The 24,782-nt window shown below is 42.0% G+C and overlaps 1 protein-coding gene and 1 long non-coding RNA gene across 18 annotated transcripts in view; one reads left to right on the top strand and one right to left on the bottom strand.

Moving 5' to 3' along the window:
- LOC137184680 (membrane-associated guanylate kinase, WW and PDZ domain-containing protein 1-like) overlaps positions 1 to 24,782 on the top strand; it is a 96,898-nt gene that overhangs the window by 59,092 nt on the left and 13,024 nt on the right. For 4 of the 14 annotated variants that reach the window (XM_067592593.1, XM_067592592.1, XM_067592581.1 and 1 more), the window contains exons 4-15: positions 551 to 739; positions 1,848 to 2,115; positions 2,427 to 2,474; positions 2,745 to 2,827; positions 3,408 to 3,443; positions 10,101 to 10,158; positions 10,416 to 10,528; positions 11,196 to 11,318; positions 11,775 to 11,960; positions 12,319 to 12,930; positions 20,524 to 20,558; positions 22,933 to 23,188. In XM_067592593.1, coding sequence (XP_067448694.1) covers positions 551 to 739; positions 1,848 to 2,115; positions 2,427 to 2,474; positions 2,745 to 2,827; positions 3,408 to 3,443; positions 10,101 to 10,158; positions 10,416 to 10,528; positions 11,196 to 11,318; positions 11,775 to 11,960; positions 12,319 to 12,930; positions 20,524 to 20,558; positions 22,933 to 23,188 — 2,007 coding nt within the window. Of the gene's footprint in view, positions 1 to 550; positions 740 to 1,847; positions 2,116 to 2,426; positions 2,475 to 2,744; positions 2,828 to 3,404; positions 3,444 to 10,100; positions 10,159 to 10,415; positions 10,529 to 11,195; positions 11,319 to 11,774; positions 11,961 to 12,318; positions 12,931 to 20,523; positions 20,559 to 22,932; positions 23,189 to 24,782 lie in introns of all 14 variants that reach the window. The other 10 variants (XM_067592591.1, XM_067592583.1, XM_067592580.1 and 7 more) reach the window with 7 other exon arrangements.
- LOC137184681 (uncharacterized) overlaps positions 1 to 24,782 on the bottom strand; it is a 90,227-nt gene that overhangs the window by 30,605 nt on the left and 34,840 nt on the right. Inside the window, exons 2-4 of one of the 4 annotated variants that reach the window (XR_010928699.1) lie at positions 19,211 to 19,281; positions 18,841 to 19,027; positions 12,873 to 12,961 (exon numbers count right to left, since the gene is read on the bottom strand). This is a non-coding gene — a long non-coding RNA (uncharacterized lncRNA). Of the gene's footprint in view, positions 1 to 12,872; positions 12,962 to 16,757; positions 17,085 to 17,570; positions 19,028 to 19,210; positions 19,282 to 24,782 lie in introns of those variants that run through there. The other 3 variants (XR_010928698.1, XR_010928700.1, XR_010928697.1) reach the window with 3 other exon arrangements.

Below are 24,782 nucleotides of genomic sequence, written 5' to 3' on the forward strand. Positions count from 1 at the left end.
ACTAGCTGTTTCCAGTCTTTATGCTATGCTAAGCTAACTGGTTGCTGCAGCTTCATATTCAATGTACAGACATGAAAGTGGTATTGATCTAATCATCCAACTCTTGTCAAGAAAGCAAATAAGCATGTTTACAAAGAATTGGTGGATGCATGATTGTTATCATACCAGAAAAACTTGACAAATTCTTTGTTTTTGAAAATGCACCAGTAACTAATAGTTTCAGCCAGAGAACGCTACTAAAACAAGCCAGGTGTTGTGAGCTGGTCCATTGTTTTTGCCAGACAATACACCCTGCAGACCATAACACAAACTAGAACCATTCTGCTTTCCCACCAGCTGCTTATTTCCAAGATTTGTGGTTACATTGTGATCCAGCTTTATGTCTTTTCCTCTCAGCAAAAGATTAGGAGGTTTCATAGATCCTCTGCTTGCTATCTCTGTCCCCCACTCTGCCTGTTTTTATCCCCAGCTTCCTCTTTCTGTCTCGGTTTCTCCTTCTCCCTCCTTCTGTGTCTCTCTCAAGCATGCTAATGTCCTTCTTGTTGCCTAGGTAACTATTATGGGACCCCCAAGCCGCCAAGGCAGCCCGTCATTGGGACAGTGATTCTCAGTGATGCAGGCTCCCAGCAGTCCACCCCAAAGCGCACAAAGTCCTACAATGACATGCAAAACGCCAGAGTAGTGCCTGCTGACGACGACGATGACGACCAGGCCACGGAAATGAACAACAGTTTTACAGGTGAGGGCATCGCTGCACCTCTCCGGCCTCTCTTCTGTTTGTTGAAGTTTCTGTATCTGCAGGTTTCTTTGTCTGTGCGCGTGTAGTGTTTTCCATCTGTTTGTTCTCGAGTGGATGCTTGTTCAGGAGTGTCTGTGTATACGTGTGTGCTCAAGATCAGGAGAACAGAAGGAGCAAGATAATGTGTGTATGTTTATGATCCTTTCCTCTGTTCTACGGCGCTGGGTGTCTGGCGGTTACATCATTTCTTTGTGATGCTGATTCCTTTTCTGTGAGCCTCCAAACACTGCCATCTGCCTGTGAGGAGGGGTATAGTGGGTGAAGAAGTAGATTACGGGCTACATTGTCAAGATTCATCATTTTCTCTCGCATCTTTTCACTTTTCTCAACTTTACTCCTTAAATTTCCTACAGTATCTGTACACATTCATCAGGTATTAATGTATCTACCTCAGGTTTTTTTTTTTAAATTTTCAACACATTTTTATCAAATTGTCATCTAGATGTAAATGAATTCCATAATATAAAATTTGAAAAAAGAAAAATAGGTGACAACTTTTACACCCAAGTGTCAGTGTTTCCGATTTTTTTCCTCTCTTCTGTTAGCTCTGTCCTGTTTTGGTGGGTTGAAGAGATGGTGTTTTTTTCTCGTTCTCTCATGATACTTTGTATCTATGCCCTCTCTGTGTCCCCCTGCCAGGCTGCCAGAGTGTTGAATTAGCATTTGATCAACCCTGAAAGGCCCACGGAAGTGGTGGAGGACATTGGGCCAGAACTGGGGAACGAGTGGGAATGGGGGGTTGGGATAGCTAGCTTTAGGAGAAAGAGGCTTAAAAGGGTGGAGAGGTAAAACGAGGTGGGGGTCAAAAGAGTTTGGGAAAGACTGTTGAAAGAATTAACATATTCCCGGGGCCCTCTCAGTACACTAGAAACAGGCTGGAGCCAAAGGATAGGGGGAAGGGGAGGGCTGAGAGTTTGATGTAATTAAAGATGCATGATGTTTGCTAAAGTGTATGTCTGCTTATTTCATGTTCTTTCTTTGAATGAAGGAGACATAAACCATGTTTTTGTTCTTTTTTATTGTTGTTCCGTGTTGTTGTGTTACCCAGGATCCTTAGTGCGTAGTCTCTTCCCCTCTCCTCTGTTGTGCACAGGTAACCCTAACGACCAGGATGAGAGCCGCGGCGGCATCCTCCGGCCGTACCCCGCACGTGACAATGCTCCATCCTGTGGTCTGAACAATGCGGCCACCTCCACCGCAGAAAGTGGGCAGCAGACCCTTGCAGAACCGCAGGTCTCTCCAGAAGACCCGCTGGGCCCGCTGCCTGAAAACTGGGAGATGGCCTACACTGAGAATGGAGAACTTTACTTCATAGAGTATGTATCGACAACCTGCAACACTTCACAGTTTGACCTGCTGAATTCACTCTTAGCACTGCCTGAATGAGCATTTTTTTCACCAGAGCTCATACTGTAGTTGATGTTTTCTGTATTTTATCTGCACTATTATCCCTTTTGTTCGTCCAGTGGCTTGTCTTCCCCCATTATTTGGTTTTTAGGCCTCCCCAGCCAACCTGCCCAGCCCCCTGGGTGCCACTGCTTTCCTGTTAATCCCTGCATGTCCCGATCTCTAAAGGAGATCACATCCTGATCACCTGACTACCTCCACCTCTCTGTCCTCTCTGCAGCACAGCAAAGGCACACCACCAGGACATGGCTGTGTATTTTCAGAGCTTGTATGTTCATTTTTCCAATCACTGATTTACTGTATGTTCATGATTTAACAATAGAGGGAAAAGTCAGGTGGCTTATTGTTGATATTCTGCCTGCCTGCTCTGTTGTTCTCATTTCTCTCTGCAGCAGATGCCTTCTGTCCTCTGTAAACTTGCTGACACGGTTTACTTTCTAATTCTTATTGATGCATTCACGCGCCCCTGCTGTGCTTTTATATGTTGGTTTGGCGGCCTGTGTTGAATTATTCTGTTGTCTTGTTTGTTTCCTCTCAGCCACAACACAAAGACTACATCATGGCTGGATCCTCGGTGTAGAGACAAAGCCTCCAGGCCTCTGGAAGAGTGTGATGACGATGGTAAGCTGCTACAGATCATTTACACAATAAAAGTGTACATTGACACTTCTGTGTACTGGTTTAGGAATCAGTAGGTGGTGCTTGAGGTCTCATACATGGGGCTCTTCTTGTGTTCCTAGTGGTCACATTGTGAAGTCCTTAATTTTTCAGTAGCATATTTAGAAAACATGTTTTATCTGAGTTTTGATTTGGATTTTATTGTAAGATTTGTTGATTTTTAGGTTCTTTTCACAACTACTATCGCACAAAGAAATGACTAATAAGCCCTTAAACAAGAAATGCTTGGTAAAAACAGTTGACCGGTTCAGAATTCAAAACACAGATTGCAAAATTGCACCATCAAGTGGTGAAATTGAAAGTGGCACACCACACCTCTAGACAGCTCAAGTTGTTGTTACATGCTGTTATTATGAGTTTCTAAGGGGTTTCTGTTTCCCTATTTGCTTCTCTCTGGACTGTCACTTCATTCTTTATTTGCTCTTGATTCCTCCATCCCCCACCCACTTCTCTCCTACTATCCATCCCTTTTCTATTCTTCATTTTGTTTTCTTTGTTCCATCCTGCTTTCACCTTGGAGAAGAAGGGATACATACGGAGGACCTGGAGAGTGATCTAGGTAAGATTTTGGAATTTTGTATTTGACACTGAGATTATGCTGAGGATTTTATATGGGGCTTTTTTTCTTATCTTTACTCAAGAGCGTGGTCTTTCAATTTGAGAACATGATTTATTGATTTCACCCTCAGATTTTGTAATGCTTTCCCACAAACCCTGCCCTCACACTCAAATAGCTCCTGCTTGCACTTAGATTTGCTCTGCTTCTTTTAAAACTGTATGCTTGCACTCAGATATATTGTTGCTTGCACAGATTTCCTGCTCCAGCTTCAGCCTTTCTCCTCGCACTCAGGCTCGTGAAACATCTGCTCTCAGATATCTGCTCGGTTCTCGGATTGTTTATGCAACAACCTTGTAAAAATTCCCCAACCAATAGAAGGCCAGGTGTAGCGTTGACCGATGAAATGATCCATGCCTCCTTGCAGGCGTGTTCGCTTTACTTTAGAGTGTCCTGTATGAGCGGTTTCTCTTTAACCAGGTTCATCCATTGCCACCTTCAAAGGTTTTATTAAATGTACTTCCCTTGCTTTCTTTACGACTTTTGGAATAAAAGGACAGTTAATGTATATACCAGCGCCTGTACGTTTTCTTTTACTATTATAGTTATATATAATAGTAGCCATATAGCACACTGGCCTCCTGTTGGTGTGCTGGAGGGGAAAACAACGTCACCTTCATGACTCAGGAGCGGAAGTCTAGCGGATCGCTGGTCAACATGGACCACCGAAGTCAAGGACCTCAAGTAAGTTTTTTATTTTAATGGTGCTATTACTTCCTTCAAATTCAATGGGTTAAATTTTGCGGCACAAGAATATATCCATTGATAATATGCTTGGCTTTCAAGTGTTGTAGCTACTTTACGTACATTTGCTGGGTAGTGTTTACCCAGCAAACACTGCGACGTTGAATGACCGTTGTCTGAACATCCCATCAAGACATCCCATTACGATTCAAAAATAGTTCAAAATGGAAGTTGTGCCCACGTCCAGGATGTTACCAGGCCACCAGCTAGACGTCTTCTCTGTGCGTTCCAGAAACATCGAAATATGTCGTTACCATCATCAACGTGCATATTCAGGTATTCTGCTATTCACTGTGTACAAGATTTATGTACACAGCATGCGTTCTGCAGCTTTATACATCCTATATGTCCAGATTAACAATTTAATAAGCTAGATGTTCTAAAATGGTCCAACCAACGTCCTGTCTGACCCAGACATCTGTTATACGTTTTAACGTGTCACTTTCAAGATAATCCTGATAATAAATTATATATAAATACAAACACACTGCAAACACATGAAGTATCTTAGTTAATACAAGACATGCAATCATTACTACAGAAACACACTGAGTTTATACTAACGTGCAACAGTATTTTATGAGGATAAACCGAGAAAAAGATGATCTGGAAAAGTACAGCTTCTTGTAGATAGTCTAACAGTTTGAATTCTTAACTCTTTTAATTCCATCTGAATCACTTTGCTCATGTTTATACTGAGGCACTGCAGCAAGCTAATGCTAATTCCAGGATGTGAACAGCTGCCGACAGTCCTCCTCTGAACTCAGAGGAAAACAGAGATTCTAAATCACTGAACTCTTCAGCAACATGAACATGATAGAACATGAAAGCAAACTTTAAAAGCAAACTTACCCAACAGTTTTATTCCTGCTCAGTTTTTGTTCTCTTGTTCCTGTTTTTTTTCTAACTCAGCTCATTCTCAGCTCTCGTGCTGGCTTGCGTGTTCTCCTAAGACAGGGTGATGCTTCGCTCATATCAAACATGAATGACCAAAAATATGAAGATATTTGAGTCAATAATAAACCCTTCGTAACTTTTATTAACCCAGTTTAAGACCACATCATTGCCTAACTGTTAAAAACTTGTAATGCACAATGACATTGATTCTATGGGCAGAGGATGTCCCTCTCGGACAATCTGCACTCAACCAATTAATGAACAAAAATAAAAAGTTTTTGTATGAAAAATACGAAACAACACACCCATAAGTGTGTTCCACAGCGAAACTTTGAGAAGTATTTGAAGTGTTTTTGAAGTCAGGTCCAGGTGGACTTTTATTGAACATGGAAAGGACAACACCATCTGCTCACAACAGTTTTTAAACCCAAATTGAACCAGACCATATTCGTTAGAAGGAGAAATTGAAACTTAGACATGTATATCTGCATTCCAAATATGTGCACATGTCCACTAAAAAGCAATTTGACTTGGGTTTCATGATTTGCATTTAATTTCCATGTTGCTGTGTTTTGGTGTCCAACTGGAACCATTTTTGGCCATGGACACAACGTCACCAATGTTTGCTGGGTAGTTACATTGCAGACATTAAGCACTAGCTTTACAGTTGAACAACGAGGGGTCTGTTACTGATAAAGATGAAGAAATTCTTAAAGGGATAATTTGTATTTTTTCTAGTGGGGTTGAATGAGGTACTTATTCATAGTCAGTGTATCCCCTGCCGTAAATGGGGGTTTGAACGCCCCCAGTTTGGAGAAGCAGACAGGAGTATCGGCATGGAAGCTAAGCAATGTAATGCTGTGGACGGGGACAGCAGCAAAATGTATTTTAGCCACCTAAATAAAGGCCCACTTAAAAAAATCAATATCAGTTTAAATGCAGGCTAGATTTCTAATATTTTCACAGCTTTACTTTGCCATCAGACAGCCCTTTCCTTTGGCACTACATTTTCTCAACTGTAGAACTTCCATATTCCTACGCATGCCACACACTGTATTATGCCACAACAGCACTTTCTGTCCCAAACAGCTGATCTGCGTTGTAATACAGTGCACGGCATGCGTAGGAATACAGAAGTTCTACGCTTGAGAAAATGTACTAGTAGGTAGATAGTAAGGACGGAACGAGCAGTCATAATTTCGTAGTGCCATGAGCAGTCAGTCTCACGAACTGTAATGTCGGTTGCCCATTCGTCACTCACAGCCATGCAATGCCCGCCCCCAATTGATTCTCCCGTTTTTCTAGTGTTCAAAACAAATTAATGTAAATCCATCTAAACTCATTGTAATGTCCTCAGACAATGTTTCAGTGAAACAAAACATGCTTGTGTTCAGTTTGTCTGAGCCATATTTGATCAGCTCAGAGAGTTCATCCATTTTATTTCATAGTGAGCGCACATTTTATAGAATAAAAACAGGTAATGGGAGCATACTTACTCTTTTCCTCAACCTCTTTCTAATCCCTCCTCTTGATCCCCCTTTCCTCCAAATGTGGAAACAGACACATCCGCAATCAGGAGTGGCAATGCTGGTATTTTCCAGAAAGCATGTCGTAGCTCCAAAAGGTCAGTCTGGGCATAGTTGAGAGTACCTGGGTTGGTGATGTGTGGATCTGCCAGTGAAATCCAACACGCCCAAGCTGGTTGTAGAACGCATAGTAACATCCACAGAAGTAACGTCTGATGTTTCATATCTGTTGCCTTGCAACAGTGTTCATGTAACACACAACACTTGAGAGCTGAACATATTATTATGGATGTATTCTTGTGCCACAAGTATGATTTAACCAATTCAATTTGAAGGAAGTAATAGCACCATTAAAAGAAAAAACTTACTTTCAGTCCTGGACTTTGGTGATCTGCTACACTCCTGCTCCTGAGTCATGAAGGTGATGTCGTTTTCTCCTCTAGCACACCAACGGGAGGCCGGGGTGCTATATGGCTACTATTATATGTAGCTATTATAGTAAAAAGTACAGGTACTGGTATATATATTAACTGTCCTTTTATTCCAAAACTTGTACAAGAAAGCAAGGGTACATTTAATACAGCCCTAGAGGGTGGATGAGCCCGGTTAAAGAGTAACTGCCTGTCCTATGGGACACTCTAAGGAGTAAAGCAAACGCACTCACAAGGAGGTAGGGATCATTTCATTGGTCAACACTACATCTGGCCTTCTATTGGTTGGGGGTTTTGACAGGGTTATTGCACAAAAAATCTGAGAGTAGAGCAGAAATTTGAGAGCAGATGTTTCATGAGTGCACAGAAGCAGCGTGTGAGGAGTGTGAGGAGAAGGGCTGGAGCAGGAAATCTGTGCAAGCAACAATATATCTGAGTACAAGCACACAGTTTGAGCCGAAGCAGAGTAAATCTAAGTGCTAGCAGGTGCTATTTGAGTGTGAGGGCAGGGTTTGTGGGAAAGCATTACAAAATCTGAACGTGAAATCAATAAATTATGTTCTCAAATTGAAAGACCACGCTCTTGAATAAAGATAGGAAAAATGCCCCCTAATCTTAATAAAACTCATTAAAATGTTTCATCTCTTTGATTAAAAGTTCAGAGATTAATTGTTGTGATAAGTATGGTCACATGATTTCTTCTATTCACACTGTTTGGAATCCAAGCTGCTGCATTGTGTCAGCAGGTTGCGGTGGAGAGATTTTTAATGCATTTGAAAGAAAGATTTTTTTTATCACAAGTGGTGCTGTAGAGCAATGTTATGATGTTTGTATTTTGTGCTCTACCAGCTCGCGCTCTGCATGCTACAAGCAGAGGGAGTGATATATGTTCCTGCCAGCTGCAGAGAGTTGACAGTTGGTGGCGATAATGTGCTATATTAGCAAAATTGACTGAAGAAAAGGAGAAGAAGACCACAATCTAATGTAAATAATGCAGGTTTCATTAAAAAACATTTTTAAAGTCAGCAATGCATTCAACATGTTCATCAGGCCTCAAGACACAATGTATTTTCTTGAGAAGTGCTGCATATAAACAAAACTGTATTTGTTTACCATGAAAACTCCTGAAAGAATCTTCTCCAGATTCATGCACAACAGAAATGGTAAATAAATCCATCTGATGTAAAGCTGACCATCATAAGTTATGCCTGTGTTTGTTTAAAAATGACTTTGATGCTTTTGGCAGTTTGTTTTATTACATTTCTTGCTCTGCTCTCCAAATCTGTCCCCAGAGAATGTAAGGTTTTAATGTAGCCTCCCAGCACTCATCCCTCACATGTATTCATGTGAGACATACTGTATGTGGTTTAGTTTTGTTGTTGATCTTAGCTCTGTGCCTTTGATTCTAATGTCCATATACAAAGGTTGAGCCTTTTCAATTTGCTTTTTTACGTAACAAATATGGTATTCTGCTCCTGCATGCAGTTCATAGCATGAAAGGCACAACTCATTTATCTCACATGCACAAAACACATTTGGAATATGTTATGCTGAGGACACAGGTTGATATATATATACTTGGAGTTGCTTCACAGGCTGGCAAATGGCTCAGCTGCTGGTTCTCATCCCTTTTGCAGGTAGCACAAACATCCCAGTGATAGAGCGAGCTCTCAGTTTCTAACACGGCCTTGAATGTCTGGCTGTGAGCCTTTATTATTGCTGGCTGCTCAGATGCAGACAGTCTGTGATTATTGATTGTGAAATCCAGTCCCTTATAAAAGTGTTTACTGGACTTGGGAGAAGCCCGCAGTAACACAAGGAGGTAATGTCTTTGTCTGAAATCAAATACAGTGAAGGAAAAATGAGATGGTAACATCTTAACGGGAATGTGTCAGCTTAATAGGTCTCGTCTGTCCACCGATCAAGTGTGTGTATAGGTGTGTTCACAGAGTAAGGAAATTTTGAGCTGAGCATAATACTGTAGTAATTTTTAGTAAAAGAATTACAGTATTATAAATACAGATATTAGCTCTTATTTTCTTAGATTTCCAGACCCCACCTGTTTGTTAGGTCCGCATTCTGATGTGAAGACGTGTTTGGAGCTGTGTGGTATCTTTGTTGAGTTACTGTGAAATGTTTTAGTCGTAATGAGCAGAATAAATGTGCTTGTAGGCAGCAGGAAGGGATCCAGGTCATGATTGAGTTGAAAATACTTACTGGCAGTTACGCATGCCCAACATGCTGACTAGATTTGTAAATATTCTTAAAACATGTGCGGTACTGGCACAACTAGGATCCTCTGTATCTGATGAAGAGCCAATTTGGGCTCAAAATGTTGTACTTTTATTAATGTTATAAAACTGAGATCTTAAAGGGAGAGTGTAAAAGTGTTTTGAGTCCCTGGAAGAGAGAAACCACAGTTAGATCTTAAAGGCCACTGCCAATGAAAATAAAGTTTTTAACTTTGTTAACATGTGGTGTTTTTCATATGCTAAAAGACATATCAGGAGCGAAATAAGCAGAATGAATTACTTTGACTATTGGTTCATCTGCCAATTATTTTCTTAATTAATCGCTTGAAAAAGTCTGTTATGATTTCCTAGAACCCAAGCTGAAATCTTCAAGTGTTGTTTTGTCCGACCAACACAACACAGAAAAGCTTCAAATCCTCACATTCAAGAAGCTGCAACAAGCAAATATTTAGCATTTTTTCCTTAAAAAAAAATTACAAAAAATTTATATCAAAATAGTTTGTATCAATCAACTAATCGTTGCAGCTTTGAACACAACACAACAGATCTAATGTCTTGTAATTGTAGAGAAAGTGTGCTCCAGTAAAATTTTGCATACTGTATCTACTGTAATTGTGGTTATAATGACTATGTTTGCTGCACTGAATGTTTTGAGTCAACCCAACCACACTAGCTTGCGCAGCCTTGTTAATGACTGAGGTGAAAGCTTTGTTATTCAGTGTTTAATGCTGTGTGCCTTCTGTATTTCAGAGCTGCCTCCAGGATGGGAGAGGATAGACGATCCAGTGTACGGGGTGTACTATGTAGAGTAAGTTAATCACCTTATTGACAACAAAGAAAAACGGAGTATCTCCAAAATATAGGCCTCCTTACAAATCTTTTTACTCCTTTAGTTCAGTCTTTTCACCTTTAGGCCACATGTCGCTGCTTGACTGCAAAGGCTGAACCTTCACGTTGGGAAGAGCACACTTAATGAGCCTTGATACACTGTAGCTGTCAACTCTAATCAATCTTTGCCCCTATTATCTCGTTTTTTCTCTCCTGGTCTCCCTCTGTCTGTCTCAGTCATATAAACAGGAAGACCCAGTATGAGAACCCAGTGGTGGAGGCGCGGCGTCGGAAAATCCTGGAGCAGCAGCAGCAGCCGCAGCCTCCAGAAGGTGAGCGGTATATTCGAGGTTCGTTTCCTGCCCTGGCACGGCACCATTTCTTTCTTTCTTCATGTCTGTGAGTGTCATGTCCTTCTAGTTCGTCTAGTGCTCTCCAGGGTTTGGGCCAGACTAATTCTCCCTGCTTGACTTTAACATTCTTGTCAAGACATGGTGGAAAAAAATAATTTGCTTAACGAAAATGTTGATTCTCATAAGTTTTACTAAAACAGAGCTGGCCCAAGGCTTGGTGTTGTCATTTGGTGTTTAGGTTTTAATTTACATGATTTAAAACCATATATGCTGTACATCATTTTATATTTGCTCATTAAATTTGCTTTACCATGAAAAGGAGAGGAGATTTTCGCTTTAGTCTGTGTTGTCAGATATGTTCATTTTACCATTTTACAAATAACATTATTTCTGCTACATTATCATAATCGAGATGAAATGTTTCTTTGCATTACAAGAATTACAAAAGTATTTTATGTTCAACAAATAAAGCTGATGTAAATGAGAAGCTAATAACAACCAAGGCATAAAAAATGAATCAGATGGCAAGTATGTGCTTTAAGCTCTGTGTGTTTGTACGTGCGTTGCTGTCAAGTGTTTATATGTGTGCATATGTGTGGCATGTAAATACAGCTTTGTGTTGAGTGTGTGTGTGGATTAACGGGGGTGTGATTTGTCTGCACAGAGTGGATAGAGGAGCACTCCTCAGCAGCAGCTCCACTGGCAAACTATGCTCCTAACCACCTGGAGACCTACAGGGACCCGCAGGTCCCCCCAACTCTACCTCCCGGCCCTGCAGGAGTCAAACGTAAATCTTTATGCTAAATAGACCCTGTATATGCTTCATTACTACTGCTTGATTCTTCCAAGTATGTGCTTGTGACAGTGTCGCAATGGTACATTATGTTACCTGTTCAGTTAAGAACAGGAAAACAACTGAAGCAATTTAAAAAATGTTCATTTATGTTTGTTTACTACATCTATATTTTGTCCATTTTATGGGCAGATTTTTTTTTTTACTGATTTGTGTACAGCCTTTTTGTCATCAGCAAACAACACTTCTAAAAAACAGACAAATCGATTAACTTTTGTAAATGGTGCTAAGACCCGGGTCCTAATCCTGTCTTTGAGCTTTCACATTTTTATACTCATAAGAACGCAGGCTACAAAGTATGATGCCTTAGATTCAAAATAACCACTATATCCACAAAGGATTATTTCAGGAATGTTACAGAATAAGATTTTGTTTTCCGTTGCTCTGCAGGAGGGAAGCCTTTCTTCACAAGAAACCCAGCAGAGCTAAAAGGAACCTTCATCAACACCAAGCTGAAGAAGAGTCGTCGCGGCTTCGGCTTCACTGTGGTCGGAGGTGACGAGCCAGATGAGTTTCTACAGATCAAGAGTCTGGTGCTGGACGGGCCTGCGGCAGTGGATGGCAAGATGGAGACAGGTGCAGTACATAACCACCATCCACAGGGGGCACTGTTTTCATTCAGCAACACACACTGAAGTGTTCCTCCACTACATCCATCCATTTTCTCTACTTCTTATGCTGTTGAGGGTGGCTAAAGTGTATCCCAGCATGCACTGGGTGAGAAGCAGGGTACAACCTCTCACAAGCACTGTAGTTAGATTGATTTATTAAACTGAAAAGTGAAATTTTACCATCACACAACTGTGGACTAACACCAAATATCACCAACAGTGTGACATGAATTTGACTTGATATGTGCACTTTAAACATCATTAAATAACTGTTACTTATGTAAATGACTGCATCACTAACAGTATCTTTTTGTTTTATGCAGGTGATGTAATAGTCAGTGTGAATGACACCATTGTGCTGGGCTACACCCACGCTCAGGTGGTAAAGATCTTCCAATCCATCCCCATTGGTTCCATGGTGGACTTGGCCTTATGCCGTGGCTACCCGCTGCCCTTTGACCCTGATGACCCCAACACCAGTCTGGTGACCTCAGTGGCCATCTTGGACAAGGAGCCTATCATTGTCAACGGACAGGAAACGTTTGACTCGCCTTCCAACCAGGCCGGACCCGTTAACGGCATGAGGGAGCCACGGGCGCACAGCCCCTCAGCTGAGGTGGCGTCCAACGGCTCTCATGGCTACTCCAGTGATGTGGTCACCCTGGCCTCGTCCATAGCCACCCAGCCCGAGCTGATCACCATTCACATGGAGAAGGGAGACAAAGGATTCGGCTTCACCATTGCTGACAGCCTGACGGGAGGCGGGCAGAGGGTCAAGCAGATAGTGGACTATCCACGCTGCCGAGGGCTAAAGGAGGGGGACATTCTGATGGAGGTCAACAAGAGAAATGTCCAAAACATGAGCCACAACCAGGTGGTGGACCTGCTGAGCAAATGTCCCAGAGGCAGCGAGGTCACCATGCTGGTGCAAAGAGGTATGTACTACATCTTGATGTCAGCTGATGTCTGCAGGGGTGGATAAACAGATGCAGAAACTGAGGTTTTGACAGGAAAGGATGTGTGGTTAAGTACACAAAAGAATGTACTGTTGTCTACTAAACAGAAAACAGCTTGAATAGTTAGCACGGAAAGAGTGACATAATGAGAAAACAGGAGAGAAAAAAAAACTGAGGAAGAGAGTGGGTGGCAAGTTGAAAACGCTCGGACTGGATGGGCTGAAATGAGGAGAGGTAAAGAGATGGGCTCAGTTAGCATGGTAGCGGATGAGCAGATGAGTGTGGGAAGGAGTGGGAGGCTGGGTAAAGAGGTGAGATGGATGAATGAGAGGGGAGGGGAGGTCAGGGACTCATATATGTTATGAATACAGATGCTGCTGAATTGGGCCCCGGAGACTTTGTCAATCACAGTTGCTATCATCTTATGTTTCCTATATGATAACTGGGGTATGGTGAGGGGTGGGACTGCTCATTGTCTGCTCAGCATGCTCGTTTATTTTCGAATTACTGCGCCTGGAATTAATATGTGAGGGGAGACTAAGAGCCTGTGGTCATGGTAACAGAAAAAATTACAGGATTTTCCATTGATTTTTGATTAGAATATTGAATATTCAATCTGCTTACACTCCCGGTTGTTTTTATGCCTGCTAACGTTAATGAGGATTTTTAATGGTGGATGCTACTTTGTCTGGATTCTCCGCCTGCTCACTACTACGCTATGCCGCTCATGTTCCAACTCACGAAACGTTTGGCCTGGAATGACCCAGAGAAAATGTTTTTCTCATTGAAATGTCAAAACAAAACAAATTATTTGCCAGGGTGTAAGGTATCCACGTATACACTGAATGCCATTCGGAGTGTCTCATTTGTGTCCAGTCCTTATTGTTGTTAAATTGCCGACTGACCCCAATCTCTATTAGTGGCAGGTTGGGATATGCACCCCACATCAATTATGCCCTCTAATGAGTTGACCTTGTGCACTGCTGCTGGAATAACACTGCTGTATTGTGTTAAATGTCAGCGTCATTATGAGCCTGTGTGTCTGTGAGAAAGAGAGAAAGAGAGAGAGTGATATGGATGCAGGAGCGGTATTCGTCTCACCAGAACACTGAGGGAGAGGTACAGAGAGGGAAAGAGCAAGGCAGAGAGGGACGAGAGGAGAGGATAAGTAGGAAGGAGGCTACAGTCAGTCACTGGGGCAGGCAGGGTGACTGACAGCAGCATAGATCATCTCTGCTAGCTTTGACACCAGCCTGTCATTACTGTGGTCCCAGGTGAGTGGCCAGGTGATGAGGGACAGAAACTACACACACACACACACACACACACACACACACACACACACACACACACAGCCAGGGGGTTGATATTCAGGTTAATTAAACTGCTATCTGTGTGGTTGAAATGGTGCAATATGAAATCTGACTTTCAGTGTGCATACTAAAACGATTTTATATACCTACTTTGAGGAATATTAACATTTTTTTCCACATTCATCTCATAAAAGAAGCCAAACATCTCAACGTTAAATACTGTCTGACCACAAACAGCTACACATGAGCTTTGACAACATAAAGTGCAATTTTAAATTGGCAAAATTATGCTTTCAATGAGAAACTATCTGATCAAAGAATAAGTAAAGAACACTACATATTGGGACAAGCTGTTAAATGCTCATTTTGGTTGATAACATAAAAAAGTATTGAGCTTTAATACCTAGCGAATAGTATATAAACAGAAAATGAATCAACAAAGTCGGCACTTAGTGATTCTAGTTTCTCAGATGTGAAGATTTGCTTCTTTTCCCTCTTTTTATATCATTGTAAGGATCAATATCTTTGGGTTTTGGCCCATTGCTCAGACGGACATTTTCACTATTTTATAGGTTAAACACTAAACAAATTAACTAAATATACATGACAGATTATTCAGAAATAAAAAATAATTGTTAGTTGCAGCTGTACTTGATACAAACCAGCTCTTGCGACTGAGATTTGTGCTCAGCTCTCTGTCTGAGAATAATGCAGTGACCTTTCAAGTGATCGCTAGCAGCTAGCGCATAATCATTCACAAACAATAATTATGGGAGCTAAGAGGAGAGAGCTAATGCTCAGATAAGAGGAAAGAGTAGAGGATGAGAAACATGAGGGCTGGGGATCATGTTTTTGAGAAAGTGGAGGTGGAGGATTATAAGAGAAGAGTGTGAGATTTGCTGAACAGCACTAGAAGTTCAGTGAGGGGAGCGTATATGAGGGGATTGGTTTAGAGAAGTACTGGCGGAGAAGAGGATGAGGAGGAGGAACAAGGTGGACTTCAGCTAGCGGAGAAGAAGCCTTAATCTGTCCATCTGTGACTCATCAATCTGCGCTGTCTGACTCATCAATCTGCACTGTCTGACTCAGAGTCAGCAAAGTCCATTTTTAAGAGAGGCACAGAGCGCAAGGTCACACAAACATAACATCACACGATGATTTTCCACAGGGATTGTTTTCTCTCAAACATGTTTTGTTTCCCACAGTGATTTATTTCCTCTTAGACATTGAAGTCATTTCAAAACAATTGCTGATATTTGAATTTTGTGTATTTCCTGTGTTTGCATTTGGAGCGACAAAATTTATGTAAAATAATATTTCTTGAGATAATGAATATATCCTTCAATTTTTACAAAATGTCTTACTATAGTTTAAAAGGCTATAATTGATATTTTATAATAACAATGTATCAAATTAGAATGTGTAATGTGAGAGGCATCACTCCTAATGATGAACCTACAAAGAGGAGATAGGAGTTTTATAATGAGTTTCACCTCATTGTTTAACTGTCCAGATGCAACTTCACCGTTTTGGTTAATTCTCGTATCGTTGTTTTCAGCCGCTGCAGGCAGCTGTTTTCTGCGGAAAAGCTCTAAAAACCTACTTTACACTTACCTACTCAGCAACAAACAGCAGTCACCGTTAGCAACCAGCTGGTGAACATAGTGGTTCATTTAGCAGCCAGACAGAGTTTAAAGAGAGACAATATTGGACTTACATTCACCAGGTGGACAGAAACACAACTCCAAATGAGTCATTTGCTAAAAAGTTCAACATAGCAACTTCAGAGGTGATAATATATCAGTGTTGTATTTGCAACTTGTTCCTGCTGTCTTCGAGTGGCCAAAAAAAATCTGTCATGACAGCTTTGAGCAGTCTTTCAAATTCATATTGAGTTGTCTACATTACGTTTGACATGCATGAAAAAGGGAGAAAAACATCTTTTGTAATACTCCCCCGGTTCAACAGATTATCTTTATTGCCCAGGAGGCAGCATCACTCTGAACTCAACAGCGTCAGAGTAGTTTGCTTGTGGCTAATCTCAGATAGATACACAGAGTTCAGAAGCTTCACAAATTCAAATGTGTTTTGTCACAGAGCATTTGCAGATGGTTGTTATGCATTTTGCCATTACGTTAATGCTCCCTGCAATAGCAGAGCAATGTGCCTGAAATGAACAGAGCCACACTTTGGCTTTTGGATTGCCCAAAAAATGCTCTTTCCAGTATAAATTCTGTGGTCGTCAAACACTTAGAAGAGGCAAGAATGCCAACATGTAATTTGTGCAATAGAAATAGACACAAGGTAGAATAGGTTGTTGTGGTAATAAAGGAATTAGCTGCCAAAAGACTGTGTAGTGACAGTTATTAAAAAGAAAAAACTTAGTTTGTCCAAAGGGGTGTTTTCCAATTTGGAAATAACATTTTAACCTAACAGTGCACACACTCTGAACTGTCTAATGTTTGGAAATGTATATTAAAACTGTCAAATCCTGCACACTTCTCTTGTTTAGCCTTTTCTTAACCCTCATCTGACAAATGTGTTAATAAGCAAGTGTGATGTGCAGGATCCCTTTTTATCATTTAGTGAATTTGCAGCACACTTGCACTCCAAGCAGTTGCATGTGTAAATATCTACCTGTTAGAAATATCCATTGTTATCTTAAGCTTTCAAGTCTAGTCCATTTAAATTTTAAAGATAACATCTGGTGTTTTCACACACAGGATCCTCCCCTGTAAAGGAGGCCAGGCCAGCTATGACTCCTCCATCTTGTCTTCCTATCGTTGTTGCCATGACAATCGTGCACAGCGCTCCTGTCCCCTGAGAGACAGAGAGAAAGAAGAGAGAAAATGAAAAGACAAGAGAGATGGGAAATAAAATGTAGAGGAAATGAAGGCAGAGGAATGAAATATGATGATAGTGGACGAGGAAGGGAGAGACAGTATCGGTTGGAGTAGATGAAGAGAGAGGACTGCCGGATAATGAGACAATCTTACAAGAAGAGCAAGGACAAATGTTTACAGGTTTGGCTCAACAAAAGAGAACACTACTCATGTTGCACGCCCTCGAACAATGTATATAGAAAACCTGGAGGAAGGACCATTGACTCGCACTGTGTGGGCTCTGCATAGACCAACCAAGGCCACAGCTTCAACAGCGTATTGAAACACTAGGCCATTCGCCTCGCTGCAGATTCAGTTTGAAAAGCTTTTTTCAGTGCTGTTGCTCCAGGATGAAAGAAAGACACCACTACCCCTACACACACACACACACATACACACATTGTACCCACACAACTATGCACACACATTTTATTGAACTTGTGCTCAGCTGTTGCCTCTTACCGGTAAAAAAAAAAACCTGCATATGTGGGACTGACAGCAAGGACATCTAGTCAAGACATAGGTGTGACCCATTCACTCACTCACTATCACCAGTACTTGCTTGTGCATACACAAATTACACAAGCTGTTAAGAAGAAAACACTAACTGGCATGTGTTCATATTCCCGATTGATAATATGAGTGTGTTACTTTAGGCTGCAGCTGCACACATGCATGTACAGCATCTTTGTTCCTGCTGCCTTTAGTGTTGTTCAATAATTCCCTCATTAGCATATTTATTTGTAATTGTGCTACTTTTAACAGGCGTACTTCACTGTCTATGTCTGTTAAAGAGCCAGCCTCCTCCACACTGATGTTTAGAGCCGGTTTAGGTCATCAAACAACTAAAGGCGCTCGCTTTCTCTTGCAATTTGTTTACTTCCTCTCTCATTTGAATGATAATGGACACAGTCTTTCTGGTAGAAGGTTGCCTCAGTATTAATAAAACCAGGCCTTTCAAGTCATTTTGCATCCTTAGCGATCAATGCAAAGTCTTTTAAAACGCAGCTGTGTTTTGTTGGGGGGGGGTTATTGAGCAGAGTTTTAATGTCATTCAGCAGCTTCTGCAGAAAAAAAAATATATCAGGATTATGGCCCCGGTGCATAATGTAAATGCTGTGTGCGTCTTGTGTATATGTATGTGTGTGCTTGGCTAACTCACCTCTCTGCATAAATAAAGGCTCATCCTCTTGCATACCTGCTTGTGCTGATATTACATATGTATAGCATGCATGCATTTATGGATGTATCCACAGAGTCGCGTGTGTGCAGGAACATGCGATTCCCATATTTCCTTCGCCGAGCTTTCAGCTGCTCATAAATGTTACATCCAGCCAGATTCGATCGACTCTGAATCACACGTATACATCAGCATCACAATGCCGGAGTAAGTTAAGCAGATTTAAAGACTGTATCACGCGTGAAGATGCATTCGCACCATGCAGCATGTAAATCAGCTGTTTTGGCTGACACAAACTGTAGTTGTATAAATGTAGAGCTGGGGTTAAAATGCTGGGGTTATATTTCTGTTTAACTTTGCCAATTCCCTTAATCTTTATTCCCCTTTAGTTCCATTCCCAAATTTATGAACCATATGGCCATAATTAAATTCAATTTCTACATGCTTGGTGATAATTATGTTGGCAGTTTCAAGATTTTCAGAGGTTGTTTCAAAGTGAAATGTTTCTACTGACCTTCCACATTGTGTGATTTAGGGCTCCAGGGTCATGTAACCAGCTGTTGTAATGGGAAACACTTATTATTGACGTATGACCTTCTAATGGGTGTCCTTCTGGGGTTAAATACGCTTGCACACGCTCACCAAAAACACGGTCAGCAACCGAGTTGTTCCAGTTGCTCCAGTAACTGGCACCCCGTAATCTGAGGGAGAGAGAGAGAGAGAGAGAGAGAGAGAAAGAGAGAGAGAAAATAGGGGGGGATAAATTATGAATCGTGTAGAGAGAGGGGCTTTGCAGCAACAGAGAGTTTTAACATTTAATGATTTTTTGCCAATGCTGCAGAAAGAGCCTAAGATGGATGCTTGCATGTTGTTGCATGTGTTACCTTCCATTAATATTTCCAGTAGGTTTTTCTTTGTGCATGCTGTGCGTCAGGTGTCGTAGGAAAGATCCCGTCTGTAGCAGAAATGAAGGAGAATGAGGCTGTAATTGATCAAAGGTCCACAAATGAATGTAAATGTTGTGTGCTGCTGCGTACTTCTCACATTTAACAAAGTGGACTGTTTCCACTGTATACAGAACTACTTGATTGCCTTGGCAACGGCAACTCTTTGTCCCAAATCCTGCCTGATGTCATTCATGCATTCATTTTTCTATATTTGTCTCAACGTACTGTGCTGTAGTGTCAGCCTCAGGACAGAAAAGTAGTTTTCTTGGAAAGCGGTGTGTAATATCAGTGTGTGGTGTAAATAATCAGGTGGAGTCTGAATGAATAAGTTGGTGTTAATGTGATTTACATAGAGGAACCCACATGATGAATTGCTGAGTTGTGATGGATGTGAAACGTAGGAATGTGGATTATTCCCTACACTGGTACACTTTGAATGTTCTCCCCTGACGACTGGCTCCACGTATTAATATTTCATTAGCACAAATGAGATTGATCTTCTGGGTGACTCTCTGTGTTAACTGGTGTAAAAGAGAGAGAGGGAGAGAGAGAGACAGATATATAGAGAGAGTGCAAGCCATGGTGCATGGAAGAAGAGGAGGGGAGGGAACAAGGGGAGAAAAAAAAAAGCAGAGAGAGAAGATCTCAATGTAAGCCTTGAGTAAAGCAGAGGAGTGGAGAGGAAACAGCTCTGTAGTTACTGAGCCACTCAGAAGATGTGCATAGTAAGGCAGAAGCTCAGGCTTTCCTTTTGATATAATGCTCAAGCAGCTGAGCTCCTTCACTGTGGGTAATAGTTGAGATTCTGTTGGAGAGCTCACTGTAGCGTCCGTGTTGGAGACAGCTGGCGAGCAGGCTGGAGAGAGGGGGGGAGCAGGGGTGGGGGGTATCTGAGGGCTGGTTGTGGAGACCTGTAGCTGGGACCAGCAGTCTGGGGCTGCTGCAGCATCAGTTGACCTGTCTAATGCAGATAGATCAGTAGCTCCCCTTCTAATAGCGCGGGTGAGAACGCTGAGTGGAGCGGGATACAGCACAGGGGGAGGAGATCACTTAGATTAGCGAGAAGCCTAGGCGCAGTGTGTTGCTCAGAGAGAGAAAGCAACAGAGAGGAGGAGGAAGAGGAGAGAGAGCTCTGCAGCAGGAACCCGGGGTCCATTCGCTTGTCCTGGGGAGTTTTTGATCAGAGGGTACGAGGGACGAGCACCACAGGTCATTAATGCTCTCTCTGTCTCTCTGCCGATGCTTTGCAGGAGTGGTGCCAGCCAAGAGGAGTCCAAAGCTGGTGGTGAGTATCACAATCTTCAGCTCTTTTGTGTGTGTGCATGTTCACTCTACTGAGTGAAAGGAGCGCTATTTAAAGAACAAAAGACACAGAGATATGATATCAAACTCTTGCTCTTCTGCTCTACATCCAAAGCTTCTCTTTTTTGTTCTTTATCCTGCTGCCACCATTACTCTTTACTTTTTTCCCCTCAATCTGCCACTTTGACTTTTGCTTCTCTCTTTTATTGTTTTCTTTCTCTTGCTTTTGTTGCCTCTGTGTTGTCATTTCTGTGTGTTATTTCCTCTCTCTTTCACTCCACTCCTGCCACGCTGCCATCCTGTGACTGATTAAGCATAGCCTGGGTAGAAAAGTGTAACAGTGACCAGCTGTTAGGGAGGGCAGACAGCCACAGCTGAGGAAAGATGGGAGAAAGGCATGGAGCAAAGATAGGAGAAAGGGATGCGGGTGAGGGAGGGGGAACACCAGTGTGGAGATGATTTGTCCCAAAGCAGTGAATCACTGTGATAGCCCACAGGTACAGAAGACGCACTGAGGCTAACAGACATGGAAGAAGGGGGCAATGACAATGGAGGGAGCAGGAAGCAAAAGGAGAGGGAAGCTGGAGGAGAGATTGCAACAGATTGCAACGTGGCTCGTAGTTACAGTAGTGACAGATAAAAGTGGATGGGGGAGAGAGGGGGAGAAAGACCAGTTCTGTGAGCGTTTTGTCAGCGCGAGGGTCTCTCTGAGGACAGTGCAGTTACTCAGGAGTTTAAAGAGCAAACGCCTCCTCATTTTTACGACTCATCTCAACCTGATAAAAAAATCAATACAGGCTCAGAAGAGATGCCAGTGCAGCTTTAAATTACTGTCACCCTAATTCACCCTGGAGAGCCGTTGAGTTATAGTAGAAGGACGTTTCCTCCGGACAGGCTCGTGCAAGGTCAGCAGTGGGTTCAATTCCCACCACTTGAATGGAAGAAAACCTCATCCCATGTCTCTTGATCGACATTAAAAACCCTCCCCTCAGTGAGCTGGATATTAGGATTAGGATTAGTTTGCAGTGCTATCAGTCAAAGCTATGGGCGTTACCTATTCAGGTCACATGGTCAAAGGGGCTGGAAGAGGAGTGGGCGCTGTAAGGGGGTCGAGTGAGACCAATAGTGGCCCTGCCTGGCTGTCACTTTGGATTAGCTTTCCGCTGAGGAAAAAGCCAGTTTTCCCCCCTCTGTGTTATGTCAGTGAAATGTCATGCTGCATGTGACTTCATGTCAGCGCAGAACAACCATTTTGCCTCCAGTTCAGAATCTAAATAGATGCTTAGAGTAAACTCCCATATGAAAGAGAGACTGCGCTGTCTCAACCCATTAAGCGAGTCCCCGGTGATCAAATGAGAAGTCAATTTCGTACGGCTGTTGTCCTCATTAAGAAGCATTACTGGAATATTTGACCCTTCATCTCGTACAGTGTGATGAGTGAGAAACTGGAGGACTGTGCCAGGACTTCTCAGTCGCTTCATGCCCTGGTTTATTATTCATATCAGATAAAATATGATTCAGTTGTCAAATTTGTGCTTTTTTACAGCCGGTAATTGCATTTTCTCAGTATGGCTCGTTTTTCATAGAGCTGTGAAGTGTTTGTAATGTGCAATCATACACAGTCTGCAAATAATAAGGCGGTAATATTTACATTTTCTGTTTGCAGAATCATAATACAAAGAAACACTCAGCTTATAGAAAACTATAAGGTGCCAAGCAGCACAGTCACAGACTGTAAAAAGAAGATAAGCAGGAGATTAACAGTGAATATTTTAATTGTTAAACAGTTTCTTACTTTATTGTCAAAACTGCAGATACTTTTAAATATCTTCAAATAACTGGAAATGTAATACTCACAATACTTCTCTCCTACCTACCAGAATTCTTCTCAGCTGTTTGAATTTTACAATTTGCTTTCATGCCAGATTTTACACATTCCTGTTGCAACTGAAACCATCCTTGATTCTGTTTTCGATGCACTAAACAGAGAATCATGGGATTTATAAAAAGCAATATCTTTGTTCAGTAAGATTCCCTCACATTTCAAAGTGTCTTTGTCTTGCAACCATGGAAACCAAGTCATTTTTCCTCACACTCCAGCAGACGTTTTAGTGAAAGATGTTCTACTGCAATGTCTAAAAAAGATGACCTTGAATGTTTTTCTATCTCTTTGTCCTCCATCAACACTTTTCTCACATCTCTTTTCCCCTCTATCTCACCCTTATCACTCACTCACTTATCACTCTCACTTTTTTTCCCCTCTCTCTACCCTCTACCTCCATCTTCCGCTTATTTCCACCGCCGTCCCTCACACACATACACCTCTCTTTCTCTCTCTTTCTGTTTTGTCCATCCAGCACCAGTTAGAGAGGAAAGACAGCCAGAGCAGCTCCCAGCACAGTGTGTGCAGCCATCGCAGCACCCACACCGATTCTCCCAGCCACCCACCCTCTGTCATGCCCAGTGAGGCTGTGGCGCCCACTCCTGCTGCCCCCACCCAGCCTCTGCCAGGCCTGCCCCCTCAGGACCCTGCAGATGGCACCCTCACCCTCCAGAAGAAGCCAGACCCCTTTAAGATCTGGGCACAGTCCAGGAGCATGTACGAGAGCCGACGTGAGTAGAATTCAGTCCTGACTTCTTTTAGGAATTTCAAGGTTTTGCTGATTTTAGAGTTTAAACAGTCAGCGAGGTTTATCCTCCAGCACTATTACAGACCTTTTAACCCTCTATAAGAAAGTAACCTCTGGCAAGAGACATTTGAGGGATGGTTTAGACAGATAAAAGCTAAAAAAAAAAAAAAAGAAAAGAAAAAGAAAGCTCTTAACTATGAAATGACCTGCCAAAAGACCTGATGCTTTATAGCTAACATATCACACTTTTCCTTGATTTTGTCTATTCTATTCCATATTATTCTTATTTCCTGTTTTTCAATTAAGCATTTTGTGAAATCACTTTTACCTAGGTGCTATATAAAAGGTCTAATGAATGATTTTGGGATTATACATGGAGGTCAGGCAAAATGTGATTCGACACAACTTATGAAAACTATAATATCCACTGATTGGATGGTCAGGCCTTTTTGAAAATGAGAAAAGACGCCCCGAAAATACATCTCTGATTGCTTTGCTTAGAGTGCGTTTGCAAATGTATTTCTTCAATTGTGGAGATGTCACACAGGGTACAAGAATCACAGCTGAGTAGTCAGCGTGATCACCACAAGGCACATCTGCGTGTATGTGTGTCTGTTGGTGCCTTTTTGTGTGTTTGCTAAACTATTGTGTGCTTACTGAGTCACAACTGATCCTGTGACAAAAGGTGCCTCCAAGAGGGAAGTGTCCTTGAAACACACAAGTGCTCACTGATGAGTGGTGTGCTGGTATGTGTGTGTCAGCTGTACACACCCTGTTGTTGCCTTCCTCTCTACTGAAGTAAGCTTATAAGTACAAGAAGACAGAGAGGAACATGTGCCTGTGTACTTTACTGCACATCGTTTAAAAACTGACCACATTTACAGTATCAGCAGCCAAACAGCTTGTCTCACGGCCTGTTTTAGTCTCTGGTCACAACAGGGTATCCGAAATCCAAAACTGGAGCACCAGAATGTCGGCAGCCTCTCTGTAAGACTCCTCAATATCATTTTCAGTTACGGCTTATTCTTGCATTATTCATGAGGAAACACTGTGAGGGTGTCAAACCACTTATTTTCTGTTCATAAATAGAAGAGCCTTTGAGGAAAAACAGGATGGATCCTCCAAATAACGGGTCACCTGCCTGTTCTGGCTGAATTACATCTCTCAGACCTCCTGTACTTGATGGTGATATTTAAAAACAGAGAATATGTGTGTGTATGCTGTAAAAAACATCTCTGTGCTGATTGTATAGGGGTGATGGCAAAGGCAGGTCTGTTGTGTTAGCTTGTCGCACATTTGTGATTGTTGAGGCCGCGTTCACGCTATGCATTGCAGTGTTGGTTGATAATCATGGCTGCCTGTAGAATCTAGGACTGCTGCTGATTAAATATTAACTGGGCCCTGAGAGGGCTGCTTTAAGCTGCGGCTGATTGGTATATCTGTTTGATAACCCCTGAAGGAGCTGCAGCCCCTTTTTGAGTCAGATGGGGAGGAGGGGAGACACAATGAAACAAGAAAGAGACACAGACAAAGAATGACAAAGAGGCCCAGATTCTGTCTGTGTTTTCATATGTATT

This window comes from Thunnus thynnus, chromosome 6, assembly GCF_963924715.1.
Source record: "Thunnus thynnus chromosome 6, fThuThy2.1, whole genome shotgun sequence".
NCBI lineage: Eukaryota > Metazoa > Chordata > Actinopteri > Scombriformes > Scombridae > Thunnus > Thunnus thynnus.